This window comes from Arvicanthis niloticus, chromosome 26 (assembly GCF_011762505.2).
Source record: "Arvicanthis niloticus isolate mArvNil1 chromosome 26, mArvNil1.pat.X, whole genome shotgun sequence".
Lineage (NCBI taxonomy): Eukaryota > Metazoa > Chordata > Mammalia > Rodentia > Muridae > Arvicanthis > Arvicanthis niloticus.
This window is the reverse complement of record NC_133434.1, coordinates 26,398,515-26,415,466: the sequence shown is the minus strand read 5'-3', so window position 1 is coordinate 26,415,466 and position 16,952 is coordinate 26,398,515. Positions and strand designations below refer to the sequence as shown.

The window sequence follows — 16,952 nt, the reverse complement described above, 5'->3', positions numbered from 1 at the left end:
TTTTGTGATGGTCTGAGCTATCCCTATGAAAAGGTTATTTGACTCCTACAGTAGTTACAACCTACAGGTTGAGAACTACTGGTTATCTAGGCTGTATCATACTGACAGCAGAAGTTAACTCAGAGCTTCTCAGTTCATATTTCTTTGAAGTTGTTGAGGCTTGCTCTGATAGCTCAGACTTGCTTTTTAGTCCTCTTGATCAAATTTTTAAAAAAATTTCAGTTAGAGTATTGTTCAATTCAGGACTATCTATGTAGTTCTATTTTATGTCTAATTCTTCTTACTGATATTCTTTACATGGTGTTATTTTTTTGTTGTTGTTTCAACCCACATTTTTATTTCTCTTACATAAGTATCAAGGAGTAGGATTATTTGGTCTTTTTTTTCTTTTTTTTTAATTTCTTTTTTTTATTAGATATTTTATTTACACTTCAGATGCCATCCCCTTTCCCCATTCCCCTTCTTAGAAAACCCCTATCCCATGCTCCCTTTTCCTTTTTGCACATATACATTTTTTTAAAAATGTTAATCATAGGCTTTATAAGTTTGGTATTGCTCAATCAGAGGTGTAACCCACTACCCAACCTAGATATATCAACTATCTTTGACTGGTGGAGATACATGAACATCTGCCTCCTTGTCTCTCCCCTCTTTCACTCTCTCTCTCATCACCTAGCTTCTCCTCTCTTTCTTCTCCTCCTCTTCTTACTCCTTCTCTTCCTCTCAGTACTCCTCCCACCTTAGCTCCTCCTACACATCACTCTTGAAACTTTTCTCTCAAAATACAATTAGAGCATAATTATGCCAATTTATACCAGTGAGGTACAAGATAGTCCTCATACCCAGTCCATCATTTTGTTGACTAACCAGAACCTCTGTCGTCTCTCCTAACTAAAACACTTAGTTCTGAACCTGGCTTTTTCCTTGGCCTTAGGATGAATGTCAGCTGACGACCATCAACTCAAATCTTTTCTCTCAAGGTAAATAGCCAGGATTGGCTATGAGGCTATAAGTTTTCAACCCTGTCAGAAATCCAGAATGACTGAGTTAACTATAATTGTGGGAAGCACAAAGCATAGCTTCTAAAACTTAGCCAATTTATAGAGACCTCTGAACACCTGGACACTCCCTCTACTACAAAACGTTGGAGCATCTGTTCTTCCGCCTTCTGGCCCAGGATCATCTGACAGACCTTAGTGCTGCAGAATTATTAAGGACTGATTACTCTGTCTAGGCAGATATAATCAAGTCGACTATTCTGGGAGTGTGTCCTTTTCTGGACAGTAATTTTTCTGTAGAAGGAAAGAGGCACTTCTTGTCTAGTGGCTGTCTCACCACAACTGGAGTAACTCCAAAGATGCTCAATTTCTTCTTAGAATTCAATATAGGAAGCTCTCAGGAGCAGACAGGTCTCTAATCAAAATGAACATTAATACAGAAATGTTTGTCATGTCAATTCTGTGGGTTTCTGATGTTTTGAAAACCAACTATCCACGTAAGGTAATCTGGACTGTTGCCTGTTAACTCCACTCAGCTATTTCTAAATAAAACATAGAAAACACCCTAACAATAAACTCCAACCCATGAATTTGCTGTAGTCCCTTAACTCACAGGCTGACCATCTCAAATCAGTTTTTAAAAGTTAAAGAAGGACTGGGTCTAAGCCTTGTATTCCTAAGTGTGTTATACTGGTACAATGCCTATGAGGGTAACAATATTCATCTTATCAATAAGAAGCTCTTACCAATGAAAACCTTAAAATTTGTAATCAAAGTAAATTGGTGCCGTTGAAGAATTTATATCTTCATCTTGATACTAGTTATACAGATTTCTACTAATAGGTTATAGCTATGCAATAAACCCTAGCTAATCCTCTCTATTCCGACAAAACCACTACTTTTCCCTAGAAAGACAGCCCAACATTTACCACACATGGTGTTATTTTTTTTTAAAAATTAAATTTATTCTCTCATATATTACATCCCAACTGCAGTTTCCCCTCCCCTCCCTCTTCTCCTCCTACCCCTCTCAGCAACACCTCACCTACACCATCCACTCTACCATTTCTTTTTAGAAAACTGCAGGCCTTTCATGACCAAACTTGGCATATCAAGTTGCAATAAGACTAAGCACTTCCCCTCATATTAAGGCTGTTCAGGGAAACTTGGTTTGAGGAAACAGGTCCCAAAAGCAGGCAAAGAGTCAGAGCCCTTGCTCCCACTGTTAGGAGACTGAGTTACACAACTGTAACATGCAGAGGGCCTAGGTCAGACCTATGCAGGCTCCTTGGTTGTCTGTTCAGGTTTTGTGATCCCCTGTGAGTCTAGGTTTGTTGATTCTGTAGGTTTTCTTGTTGAGTCTTTGACACTTCTACCTCCTATATTCCTTCCTCCCTTCTGCATGATTCAGTGAGTTCTTTCTAAAGTTTGGCTGTAGGTCTCTACAACTGTTTTTATCACTTGCTGATCGGAGCCTCTCTGATTGTGATCATGCCAGGCTCCTTACTGAGTATTAGCAGAATATCAGCATGTTTGGTTCAATTTTAGGTCTCTGGGGGCATCCAGCCTCTGGTTTCTGGTTGTCCAGGCAGTGTCAGGGGCGAGCTTCCTCTTGTGGCATAGTTAAGCTGGACCAGTCATTGGTTGGCCACACCCACAATTTCTGTGCCACCTTTACCCCCGCACATCTTGCTGGCAGAACAGATTGCAGGTTGAAAGTTTTGTGGTTGGGTTGGTGTTCCAATCTCTCCACTGGAAGTCTTGCCTGGATATATGAGATGGCCAGTTTAGGCTCTGTATCACCCATTACTAGGAGTCTTAGCTTGGGCCACTCAAATAGAGTCCTGGGAATTTTCATTGGAAATTTCTACGTTGCCCCAAATTGACCCCCACTACAATTCCAATTGACTCTCCTAGTACTTTCTCCCTTTATCCTCCCTTGACTTTATCCTTCCTGTCTTTGTCCCCAGCCACTCCCAGTCCACTGTATCTATCTATTCTATTTCCCCTGCCTGGGAGATTTGTGCATTACTCCTTGTGCTTCCTCTTAGCATCTCTGGGTCTGTGGATTGTAGCATGTATAATTGCTTTATAATTAATATCCAATAATTATACAGTTACAAGTGAGAATATACAAGGTTTGTCTTTCTGGGTCTGGGTTACCTCAATCAGGATGATTTTTTTTTTTTAGTTCCATCTATTTGTCTGCACATTTTATGATATTATTATTTTTTAACAGCTGGATGATACTCCATTGTGTAAATGGACCACTTTTTATTTTAATCCACTCTTCGACTGAAGGACATCTAGGTTGTTTCCAGTTTCTGGCTATTATGAATAAAGCTGCTATGAACACAGTTGAGTTTTGTGGTAGAATGGAACATCTTTTGTGTCTATGCCCTGGAGTTTATAGCTAGGTTTTGAGGTAAATCAATTTCAAATTTTTTGAGAAACCACCGTACTGATTTTCAATGTGGCTGTACAGGATTGCATTCACACCAGCAATGGAGGAGTCTTCCTGGTGCGCAACATCGTCCTGAGCATGGGCTGTCCTTCAGTTTTTGATCTTAGCTATTCTGACAGGTTTAAGATGGAATCTTAGAGTCATTTTGATTTGCATTTCCCTGAGCATATTAAACATTTCTTCAAGTGCTTCATGGCCATTTAAGATTCCTCTGTTTAGAATTCTCTGTTTAGGTCTGTACCTCATTTTTAATTGAAGCATTTGATTTGTTGATGTATAGTTTTTTAAGTTCTTTATATACTTTGGAAATTGGCCCTCTGTCAGATGTGAGGTTGGTGAAGATCTTTTCCTATTCTATGGGTTGCTGTTTTGTCCTATTGCTAGTTTATTTGCCTTACAGAAGCTTTTCAGATTCATGAAGTCCCATTTATTGTTGATCTTAGTGCTTGTGTTGTTGGTGTACTGTTCAGGAATTTATTTCTTATACTGACACAGTTTCTCTTCACGTTGAGTTTTGTGCAGGATGATGGATATGGATCTATTTACATTCTTGCATGTGCTGACATCTAGTTAGACCAGCACCATTTGGTGAAGATGCTTTTTTTCCCCATTGTATAGTTTTGACTTTTTATCAAAAATCATGTGTTCATATTTGTGTGGATTCATGTCTGGGTCTTCAGTCCGATTCCATGGATCAGTATTTCTGTTTTATGCCAATATCATGAGGTTTTTATTACTATTGTTACTATAGTTGTATAGTAGAGCTTGAAATTAGAGATGGTGATACCTCTGGAAGTTCTCTATTATATAGGATTGTTTTCGCTATTCTGTTTTTTTTCCATATCAAGTGGATTATTAGGTTTTTTTTTCAAGGTTTGTAAAGAATTGTGTTAAAATGAGCATGGAAATAGTCAAAGAACAAGCAAGGCTTTAAACACAATTATGTGAACAGTCCCATGATCACTGTTTCTAAGGGCTTATCAAGATGACCAAAATATCTGAACCTACTTCCCTGTCCTAGTGCAAAGTCATTGTCATGTCTGAAGCCTACTTCCTTGTTCTAGTTTAAAATTTAGATTCCTGCCTGAAATTACTTCTTTGTTCTAATCTAATGTCAGATTCCTGCCTGAAGCCTACTTCCTTGTCCTTGGCCAATGTCATATTCCTGCCAATCAGCCCATTTCTTTGTCTTTGGCCCATGTCAGATTCTTGCTAAGCAGCCTCAAAGGCTCTCCACCTCTCCTTCTTTTTTATTTCATTAACAAGACTGATTTCATTAATGACTGTCTTAGGTTGTTCTGACAAGAATGCCTTCCTTGCCCGTCATGGAATAAGCATTATCAAAAGCAATGCACTTCTGACTCAGGTTGGTAAGGCTCTGTGCAGATTCTTACCTGTCCTTGGCTTGCCAGCCTGTTAAATTAATAACTCTGTCTGGGGTCCATTTTCAGTTTCAAGACATGTTGGCTGCCAACATGTTGATGTTGTTAAAGACAAGCTTTAACATGATGAGCAGGAATAAAAGTATTCCCAGGACAAAAAGGACTAGCATATTCAAGCTATATATGCCATTCTTGAAGCCTGACCAAAATAGAAATACTGACCTCAGGGTATGGATAATTTTATATACAGTATCTGCTGCATCAACTCTCAGCAGAGCAGCATTCTCGAAATTCATAAGCTCACTATGTAATGTTAAAACATCCAGAGAGGTGTTAGAATTATAAAATTTCTTTTGTGAATGTGTGTGTCTTTGCATTTGGAGCATAGATGTTCACAATTGAGAGTTCATCTTGGTAGATTTTTCCTTTGATGAGTATGAAGTGTCCTTCCTTATCTTTTTTGATAACTTTTGGTTGAAAGTCTATTTTATTCGATATTAGAATGGCTATTCCAGCTTGTTTCTTAGGACCATTTGCTTGAAAAATTGTTTTCCAGACTTTTAGTCTGAGGCAGTGTCTGTCTTTATCATTGAGGTGTGTTTTCTGTATGCAGCAAAGTGCTGGGTCCTGTTTACAGATCCAGTCTGTTAAGTGTGTGTCTTTTTATTAATTGAGGTATTTAAGTCCATTGATGTTAAGAGATATTAAGGAATAGTGATTATTGCTTTCTGTTATTTTCGTTATTAGAGGTGGGATTATATTTGTGTGGCTATCTTCTTTTGGATTTGTTGAAAGAAAATTAGTTTCTTGTCTTTTCTAGGGTGTAGTTTCTTTCCTTGTGTTGGAGTTTTCTATCTATTATCTTTTGTAGGGCTGAATTTGTGGAAAGATATTGTGTAAATTTGGTTTTGTCATGGAATATCTTGGTTTCTCCATCTATGGTAATTGAGAGTTTTGCTTGGTATTGTAGCCTGCGCTGGCATTTGTGTTCTCTTAGGGTCTGTATAATATCTGCCCAGGGTCTTCTAGCTTTCATAGTCTCTGTTGAGAAGTCTGGTGTTATTCTGATAGGTCTGCATTTATATGTTACTTGTCCTTTTTCCCTACTGCTTTTAATATTCTTTCTTTATTTTGTGCATTTGGTCTTTTGACTATTATGTGGTGGGAGGATTTTCTTTTCTGGTCTAATCTATTTGGAGTTCTGTAGGCTTCTTTTATGTTTATGTTTAGGGAAGTTTTCTTCTATAATTTTGTTAAAGATATTTTCTCTACCTTTTAGTTGTGAATCTTTACTCTCTTCTATAACTATTATCCTTAGGTTTTGTCTTCTCATTTTGTCCTGGATTTGTTTGGTGTCTTTGGTTAGGAGCTTTTTGCATTTTTCATTTTCTTTGACAATTGTGTCAATGTTTTCTATGGTATCTTCTGCGCCTAAGATTCTTTCTTCTCTCTCTTGTATTCTGATAGTGATGCTTGCATCTATGACTCCTGATCTCTTTCCTAGGTGTTCTATCTCCAGGTAGTCTCTCTTTGTGATTTCTTTGTTGTTTCTATTTCCATGTTTAGATCCTGGATGGTTTTGTTCAATTCCTTCACCTGTTTTGTTGTGTTTTCCTGTAATTCTTGAAGGGATTTTTGTGTTTCCTCTTTAAGGGCTTCTCTACCTGCTTACCTGTGTTCTCCTGTATTTTTTTAAAGGGACTTTTGTATGTCCTTCTTAAAGTTCTTTATCATTATCATGAGATGTGATTTTATACCAGAGTCTTGCATTTTCAGTGTGTTGGGGTATCTAGAGCTTGCTGTGGGTTCTGATGATGCCAAGTAGCCTTGGTTTCTGCTGCTTATGTTCTTCTATATGCCTCTCGCCATTTGGTTTTCTCTGGTGTTAGCTGGTCTTGCTGTCTCTTGACTGTTTCTTGTCCCTTCTGTAAGCCTTTGTGTCAGCACTCCTGGGAGACCAGTTCTTTCCAGGAGGAATTTGGGTATGGAGAAATGTGGCACAGTGTCAGCTCTGGGGTGGAGAAGTTACCTGGAAGGATCCTGTCCCAGGCTGTTTCTTTGTTCCTGTGTCTTGGTGGCTCTGGGTGAATCAGTGTTATGCAAAGAATTTGAGCAGTAGTGGTGGTCTCAGCTGTGCTCTCAGGTGTGTCAGCACTCTTGGAAGACCAGCTTTTCCTTGTGAGATTTGGGTATGGAGAGCTATGGAACAGGGTCAGCTCTGAGGCGAAACCAGAGGCTGTGCCTTTATTTTCATTGAATTCTAGAAATTCTTTAATTTCATTATTTCTGCCTTGACCCTGTAGTCATACAGCAGAGAGTTGTTTAGTTTCCCTGAGTTTCTAGGTTTTCTGTTCTGTTGTTATGGAGATCCAACTTTAGCTCATGGTGGTCTGTTACGATACAAGGGATTATTTTAATTTTCCTGTATCTCTTCAGACTTGTTTTGTGAACGAATATGTAGTCATCTTTAATATAAGGCTTAATATGTGGTATTTAATGAAAAATTGGCAAGTGCTTGCTTTATTAGTTCTAAAGATTATTACTTTATTTGTTTGGGAATGTGGACATGTCTGTATGAAATGCACAATGTCCATGGAGGCTCGGAGAGAAAAATCATATTCCTAGGAGCTATAGTTACAGGCATTGGTGAGCTTCGAAGTGTGAGTGCTAGAATCTGAACTCTGGTCCTCATGACTGAGCAGTAAGTGCTCTTAACCACTGAACCATCTCTAGGCCCCAAACCTGATCATTCTTAACATTGCCTTATCTGTTAGACCCATCATTTAACAATTAACAGCATTTTATTTATTATTACGTTGGATATGCTTATAATATTATTGCGTTTGCAGAGTATTGCAATGTTTTAAGGCAGGACTCATACTGTATATGACATAGTGACTTAAATCTTCTTTAGCTGCCCAAGTGCTGACATGCATCACCATGCTAAGTTTTATCTATTGTTCATGTGTCTATGGATATGGGAAAGGGCATGTTTGTGAAGGATCCTCAGACTTGCATGATGAACACATTACCAACTGAGGTCTCTCCTCAGCACTACAGCTTTAAATGTCTCCGTTGTGTGCTGTTATCATCTTTGAGGCAAGATCTTTGACATATCTGCATATCTTAAACATCCTAACACTGTAGCTGGCCTTCAGTAAAGGCTGATTTTTGTTCAGTTGAATTAGATATTTGCTTTCATTTTTTTTTTTTTTTTGGTGTGTGTGTGTTGTCCCTAGATAGTGTTTTCTTTGATGAGTGTATAAGGGGTTAAAGCATTATAAAATACTTAGACCTTAGGCAAGTGGGAAGAGGTACGTAAACAGAGAACCAAATACATTCTCTCAAACGAGTTTCCAAGATAAACTAGTTCTGTACTGCAGTTCACTAGTCTGTTTTCTAAGAGTATTTTAATGTGATTTCTTTTAGTGCTAGAGACTTTTAATGCATGCATTAGTTACTTTTTTTTATGGCTGTTAACAAATACCTGGAAAAAGCAGCTTAAGGGAACTTTGAAGGCTTTACATGGGCATATTGTTGGGTGAGAAATAGTTTATCGTGGCTGGGAATGTGAAGTGTCTGATTACATCGTGTCTTCAGTCAGGAAGCAGATAAGATCAGAGAGAGATGAATGCTACAACATGCTTGCTTTCTCCTTTTTCTTCAGTCTGGGACCCAAACCTGTGCAGTGGTACTGGTCTCATTTGGGTAGGTCTTTTTAAAAAGAGTAGCTCAAAATCACTTGCCATTTTGATGCTATTTAAAAAGCATCATATTTGATAGTCCTATCTAGAAACTCCCTCATAGACATACGTAGTTGTCTACTTTGTGATTCTAGAACCTGTCATGTTGACAGTATTAGCCCTGGCAGTGAAGAAAGTTTTCACTCTGTTCTCCCTGTGATCCTATTCATTATCATTTTATAACGTATTGCTTCTTTTTACTTTCTGATGTAATTCATAGGCTGCCTTTAGTATCTACCCACATCTCATTCTGCTTGGATTGTGCTAACTAATGGAAGTGTTAATTACAAAGTTTGGGTTTTGTTTATTATTTTAATTTTAAATAGAAGTAAACCATTTAATATGCTTACAGCGTAGTAACTTTTTCTGGAAAAAAAAAAATGGGAGTCTTTAAAGCCATTGATCCAGGGAGCAGAAAAGGTGGGAGGGAAAGTAGATCATATCTCCTTACCTGTAATAAGTTTTCTTTGCATGTTACACCACAGAAAAGGCAGTTGGAAGCTACCGTACCCCAGCCAGTCAGCAGAACTATTTCCATGTCAGTGCACTAAGACTCAGGACCTAATTTTGGTTGCAGCAGGGGTGCATGGACACATTTGGACCAGAATAGGAGAAGGATATCACTGTTAGGTTGTACTTGAACTCAAGAAAAACATGAGCCTTTTCGTAGTCTCATAGCCTTGGTGTGTCCTCAGACCTGAGGAGTCTCTAATGCTTACCAATAAATTGACTTTCATTGTGTCATAATTCTTTAGTCAATGAAGGAAAAGAATTTCAGGCTAAGCTAACAACAGATTTTTGATAAATGTGAACTATTAAAGTGACTGTAGAAGTAGTGGGTAGAATAACTATGCAGATTTGAGGAAAATATCTTTAGAAAATAGTATTACTTAATTTTCAAGGAGACAAAATTGAATATTGCCAATGAAGCATCATGTTCATAGTTTGTGAAAGAAACATACACAGAGAAGAAGGAACAGTTTTTGTAGTGCCTGTGTTAAGGATGACATGCATTGTTACTTATAAAAACTAGTAATGGCAAGAAAGATTTAGGTATTTACATATAATGGCATATTTTCACAATAATTACTTTGATATTTAATTGATCACATGTGTTTCCCTTTCTCAATAGGAATTTACCTGGTGCAGTAACTGCCCCAGGTCTGGCTCCCACAGGTGTCAGTTGGGCTGACAAGGTAAAGGCTCATCACACTGGTTCTACCACTTCTGAGGTAACACCTGCTCAACCCTGTGCACCAATGATAGTGCAGAAAACTTCTCGGAAAAATGGCAAGTGATTTTGAGTTCCTCTTTTTAATTTTTTTACTTACTCGTGTTTTATCTGCCTATAGTTAGAAAGAGATATTTATTCATTTTAAAACTTGTCTGTGCTGGACAGTTGGGGTACACATCTTTAATCTCCCAGCACCTAGGAGGCAGAGGCAGATAGATCTCTGTGAGTTTGAGGCTGGCCTGATCTACAGAGTGAATTCCAAGATAGCCAGGGCTATGTGGAGAAATCTTGTCTTGAAAACCAAACCAAACAGCCAAATAATCGCAAACTTGCCCTTATTTTATGTCATATTCATCTCTATTAGTTAAAACCATAAACTGTAGGCTTGCAGTGTAGTAACTCATTGATAGAGTGCTTTCCTAGCAATTGGGATGTCCTGGGTTGACTCCTAGACATTTCTTTTTTGGTGCTATGGATGTATTTCATTTTATTTTTCTATTTTGATCTCAGTCATGTTGGCTCATTTTAAATATTATTCTTTCCTTTTACCAAATATATTGTCCTGATTTTTTTGTACAAGTAGATTTGTTGCAAATTAGTAGTAGACAAGAGTTCTGTACTAGTCTCTTTTTCGTTGCTATAGCATAATATCGGGATATATGCTTTTTAAACAAAAGGAGTTTATTTAACCTACAGTTTCAGAGGGGGGAAAAATCCAAGTTTGGTTGACCCCATCAATTCAATGTTTAGATGCTACAAATAAAATTTTATAATCTTCAAAATTCTGAAAGAGAATTAACTCATACTCTAGAGATTATAGCTAACTAAATTACTCATTAAAATTGAGAAGAGATTTCTATACTTTTAAACATGCAAGGTCTTTAAAAAAAGATTATGTTTCTCAGACCCAGTTACCACTAGAAAAAAACAAAACAGCACAGAGAGCCAAAGATTTGATTAATTAATTAATTAATTAATTAACCAGTCATGGCAATCTCAGGATGAGAGCCACTTGTCCAGACTTTTTAATTAATTAATTAATTTATTAATTTATTAACCAACCAGTGATGAGAATCTCAGGATGAGAGCCACTAGTCTAGACTTGAAAATTCTTTAAAGTAAAGAATTTAGGAGGATGATAATACTAAGAAATTGAAAATGAGCTAGGTGTGTTAGCATCATCCTAGAGGAATGATACAGGATCATGAATTTGAGGCTAGTCTGATCTACATAGCTGGTTCAGGCTAGCTTGAGTCATGTCATGAAACCTTGTCTCACCAACAACAATGGAAAACATTTGAGGACTTCAGCAATAAATTAACTCTGAAGACAGCAAAAATATCAAGGTTAACAAAGAGAGACAAAAGAGGAAAGATATGAAGAGAAGAATGTGAAGGGAGATACATGAAATCTACAGAAAAGGTGCAGGGGTATTACAAAACTGCATCAGAAGAAATTACATAAATTTCCCAAACTGCTAAAAGAAATCAGGTGCTATGCTTAAGAAAGCCTCTGAGTCCCAAGCAGGAAAAATACAAAATAAATTTTATCTGAATACAATATAATAAAAATATTGAAAATTAAAGAAATAGAAAATCCTTACAAGTAATTACAGAAACCAAAAAGGAATGAAAATAACATTGTGTAGCTGACCTTACAAGAGGAACTGTGAATACTGAGTACAGTGGAACAATATGTTTATAATGCTGGAAGACAGAGCTAAAACAATGTACAGAACCAAGATAAAATAAGGTCATTTTCAGGCAAAAGTTTTGGAAAGTTGTAAACAGCAGATCTGTGCTCAGAGCACAGTTCTCTGCAGAGAACTTTTGGGATAGAAAGAAAATCATCCCTGATGGACACCTGGGCCTTCAGGGAGCAGTGGGGAGCCTGAGAAGGAGTAAACTTGGACTGTCCCAAGAGTGCACTGTATAAGCACTGTGACTCTGGGCTTTGAGATACGGCAGAATGAATGTTTGTAATACAAAATGCAAAGCAGAGAAAGACTACACTGTTAAATTCCCTCCCTCCCTCCCTCCCTCCCTTCTTTTCTTTCTTCTTTCCCATCTCTTTTATATTTTGGAAGCTAAAAGTTGATGTCAGGTGTATTCCTATATTGTTCTCCATCCCGTTTTTTAAGACAGGGGCTCTCACTGAACTTAGAACTAACTAGTTGGCTAGAGTGGCTGGTCATCCATTCCCTGAGATCCTCCTGTCTCTGCCTCACAGCACTGGCTTGTGCTACCATCTTCAGTTTTTACATGGGTGGTAGGGGTCAGGACTAAGGTCCTCCCCAAACAGCTACCAAACAGAGACTTAAGTATTCAAATGCCTGAAATGTAGGAGATATCTCATTCAAACCACTGCTTTCTGTTCCCTGGCCTCCATTGTCTTGTGGCCATGACATAATGCAAAATGCATTTAGTCCAACTTCAAATAGCCTTCCACAGTTTCAACACTTCCGTGGCTGCTGCTGCTCACTTTGCCATGTTACCTTCCTGGCATAGAGTCCTCTGCATCCCTATTAGTTTTTTAGATTTGATTTTTTAGGGCTTTTTGAACTCCATAAAATTTCTTGCTTCTCATCCTTTTCGGGGTTTTTTGTACCTTACATGTTTATATACAGATAGGTACCTTTTTTGTGTGATGTGTAATTTGTAACCTGAGAATTAATGTTAGTGATTAAAATTGGAAATAAAAATCTGTCTGACTTGGCCAGAACTGTCAAAGAAAGTGAAAAAATACCCGGCACATTCCTGTCACTTGCACTGCCATACATTGTGAATTTATTGTTACTCAATAAATCCTAACTGTAGAAAGACACAAACCTATCCCTCTGTGTTGGTTACATAGCATGTTTATGGAAATAGCAGAGTGTTTTCATGAACAAAATATGCCTAATATGTAAATTACAGGAAGATTGTCTTTTAAACAGCAGATATTCTAACCAAGCATTTATGCATTAAATGCTGTTATAAATATGTTGATGCATCAACTGAATTTTGAAGGTTTAACAAGCTTACTATGGTTGACATGTTTAATAAATTGTATGTATTCCTCACTGTTCTTTTTGCTTCTGATACTTAAATCTGAATACTTGGTAGGGCTGTGTATTCTAACATGTTGATCCTCTGCTTTGTATTCTACTACACAAACTATTCTACTTTGTATTCTACTAGTGTAGTCTACTATTAAGCCAGCTGATACATTCATAAATTACTTTTTATCATTCAAAATATGGATTCTGTGTGTAGGACCATCCAATGGAAGATGGGTCACATCCCCGAAGAAAACTGGGTTTTTTTTTTTTCCCATCAGTTGGCAAATGTATCTGGACTAGGGGTAGGTTTCATCAGCCCTTTTCTCCACCCACTCTGAATTTTTTCATCTTGTTCTGCCCTTGTGTATATAGTCTCAGCTGTTATGAGCTATGAATATGTGCAGTGACTCTCTCATATCCTATATCCATGCAGAATTTAACACTAGGTAGACCCAGTAGGTTTATAAAGAGCACATTAAGGTAGATGGATAAGGGAGGAATAAGAGAGGAGAGAATAGAAGTAGATTTGGCAGACACGTTATATGCACGTATGCTCAAACAATAAAAAGTTTTCAAAACTACATAAAACACTGATTGATGTTAAAAATGCAAAAAATGCTATCTAACCAGAGTAAGTGGTGATACCAGAATAGAAGATCAAATGTAAATCTATGTTGAATCACACATTTGTGATAAAACCGTAGAATCATCTCAAATGCCCAACTTAAAAGTCTACTTTCTTACAGACAGGTATTCATGTTTGGGTGCACGTTAGGATTTGAATCAGCTAAAAAGTTAAGAGGCTTTCAGGATCTGCTAGTCATCCCTGTCTTTTTTCCTGTTGGGTCTTTTCACATGCCTCACAGATATTTTGAAAGAGCTGTACCTGGAAAAAAAAAAAAACAAAATCAAACCAAAAAAAAAAAAAAAAAAAAACCACAAGCAAACTAACGAAGGCCCCAAACACTGGAATTGCATGCACTTTCTTTAACATAGGTTTTAGTAAGTTTAACTCTCTGGCCTTCTCTGTAGCTGTCCTTGTCATCTTTTCCTAATTCCTAGAGCTGCTGCTTCTTCGTGTGGTTCATTTCAATCCGGATGTATAGATGCATTAATCCAGCTAGCACAGCAAACTGACTATTCAACCATTCACCATTTATGTGCTTGGGAAGCCACCACTCAACTTCAGGGGAGAATCAGATCCATTTTAATGTCTGTCTGCTTCAAGTGTGAAGCTGAAAACAGCTTTTGGCAAGTCAAGAGTTTGCCTCCAAGTCAGTCTGTTGTTTTAAATCATCATCTGTCATTCAGGGATGCTTTATTTCAGCTGTAAGGACCACTGTACCTGAAGCTATGACTCCTATTTCAGAAGACTCTGTACTAACGATGGCTACTTCAGACAACTTGCATCAACTTCAGCTATGACTAGCCTTGGTGACTTTTTCTCCTGCAACAATTCTCAAGAAGGCCTAGGTGGGAGAATAAACTGTCCTCTCTTTCAACAGAAGCCCCCTGACTTGTTATAATTGAAAGCCTACATTTGGACCTTATGCCAGACTTGAGACTAGTGTAGAACTTGGAACAATATTGTGAATGGTTCAAGAATATAATCCTACGTTTACATCCCAGTCTCTCCAGGCTGTATGTAACCAGAGGGCCAAGCTGGTAATATGAGGAGGAGACAGTGGCAGTGGTTGTCATGTTGATAGCAGCCACAACAGTAACAAGTGGTAGTCATTATAGCCATAACAATGAAAAGGCTGATGTAGAGTTCTAGACCTTAATAGCAGGCAGCCTGATGACCTGAGTTCTATTCCTTGGTACTTTAGTGGAAGGAGAGCACTGACTCCTGAAACTTGTTCTCTGACTGTCATGGGCACCAGCACAGACAGCATAAATAATAAAACAAATATGAAAGCAGTAGGGGGAGCCTACAATCACACAATCAACCTCTGTCTGTCTGTCTGTCTGTCTGTCTGTCTGTCTGTCTGTCTCTCTCTCTCTCTCTCTCTCTCTTTCTCTCTCTCTATGAGGAGAGGGAGGGAGAGGAAGAAGGATTAAAGGTTTCTTTCTTCTAGCTGCAGGATGATAGAGAAGTTGCAGAGTACTGTCTTCCTAATCCTAACAGAGTTTGGCTTGAGATTCTGTTAAAGTCTTTTACTCCTTTAGAGATTTCCACTGAAAACCCCTGAGTATTCAGAAAACCCAGTACATCCCTGAATTCCTTTTTGTTTCCAAGAATTGTAGTTACTTCAATTTCTGCTTAGCTTGTTAACGTCCCAGCTGCTTCTTTCTGCTGCTTGTTGGGAGCCTTGTCTTGTATATGAAAAGTTGAATAGTTGTCAACACCTTGGGGAACACTGAATGCAGATTTTTTTTTTGGGGGGGGGGGCACTTATTTCTCTGTAGTATCACTTTCTGTAATACATTGTCTCTGGACTCTAATGCCAGTGCAGGAATGCTGGCTTTTGCTAGAAGACAATTCCTGTACTCTCATTGCCAAGTATCTTCAGTCAGAATGCTAACATGAACATGAGTCTGATGCTGCCATTCCCTTCACTCAGGAATTGTAGATTCTTAAGACATGCTTATGCTGGCTGCTTCCCAGCACCTTTATTTATACAGTTCATTTATCTATTTTGTCTAGTTTTTATGGCTGTTTTTGGCAAGAAAAAGGCCAATTTTCATTGAAGTTCTTTTTTTTATGGCCTGAACTATTCAGTCTAAATTTGTATGCATGCATACATGAAACATTTACTCAAATTAAAACATGCTGAGTTGTTAGAAAGTCTTGTGAAATTTCAGGTGATTTAAATCAATTGGGAGATATGAGGTAGGAGTGCTGCAGCTGTCAAGAAAGCTCAGTGTGTAAAGAACTCGCCACTCGCCATCCAGCATCATGGCCTGAGTTCTGTACCTGGGACGAATCCACATGGTAGAAAGAACCAGCTCTTGAAAATTTATGTGATCTTCATGAGTATACCTTCCATAAACTAGAAATAAAGCATATTTTGTTACTACTCACATGGAATTAAGTTAGAAAAAAATACAAAAAGATAGCTGTATAATTCTGAAAAATTGGGACTTCATAAGATACATCTGGATGGTATCAGGAAGGACATCTCAGTGAAAATTTGAAAAATGAAGGTGGAGATGAATTATGGAGATGAAGGAAAACTAAATATCCTTCTTTTGTAGTTACAGAAGAAAGGTTAAAGTCTAAGGATTTTTAAAAGAAAAATATATAGATAGCTATAAATTTAAGAGGTATTTTTAAAATAGATGAATAAAATGACCAATCTCTAGTCATGTGGATGAAGGAATAAAAGAGATAAAGGTACGTATCAGGGAAAAGCTAAGGAATAACATAGAGAAAGTGCCAGTGTTGACAGGTAGTAATAGGCTATTAAAGCAGCAGCATACCTCAGATTCAGAAAATCAGAAGAAATCGAAAAAATTATTAAAAACACAACTTCAAATTTATGTAAGTTAGAAGAAGCTTAAAGACACTTTATAATTATCTTGAAAAAATATGAATCTGAAATATCTTTTCCCAAAAAGATTTTATGTCAAGATGGCTGTACCTATGAATTCTTCTAAACTTGTAAAATAAAAATAACAAGTCTATGGAAATTTATCCTAAGGTAAAAAAGGTCATATTTTATGATGTTAGCATAATCTTAACATCAAGAACTAATATGGAAATTACAGGAAGATTGTCTCTTAATCACTGATGTAAATATTCTAACCAAGCATTTATGCATTAAATACTGTTATAAATACATTGATGTATCACAACTAGATGGGATATTTTAATTCTTTTTCAAATAGTGGTTGTATTGAGTTGAATTTAATGCAATTTTACAAATGACATTTGTAATATTGGAAATTTTATATGTATAAGATTGTGAAAGGAGATGTGAATTTTAGTTTTTATACTTTTGTTCTAATAGTATGTTTTCAGTGTCTCAGACAGTTTTAGCTGTCTGTCCTTAAACAATCGCTATTATGGGAATAACTTATCAATATAATTTTCACTGAAGGTTCAGTGAAGGTGTAATTTGTCTGTAGCCTTTTTTTTTTCAAAGAGA

The 16,952-nt window shown here is 37.3% G+C and overlaps 1 protein-coding gene across 5 annotated transcripts in view; it reads left to right on the top strand.

The window, feature by feature from the left end:
- Positions 1 to 16,952, top strand: part of Scaper (S-phase cyclin A associated protein in the ER) — a 325,065-nt gene that overhangs the window by 48,015 nt on the left and 260,098 nt on the right. For all 5 annotated transcript variants that reach the window (XM_076925321.1, XM_076925318.1, XM_076925323.1 and 2 more), the window contains exon 9: positions 9,720 to 9,877. In XM_076925321.1, the coding sequence (XP_076781436.1) occupies positions 9,720 to 9,877 (158 nt within the window). The remainder of the gene's footprint in view (positions 1 to 9,719; positions 9,878 to 16,952) is intronic.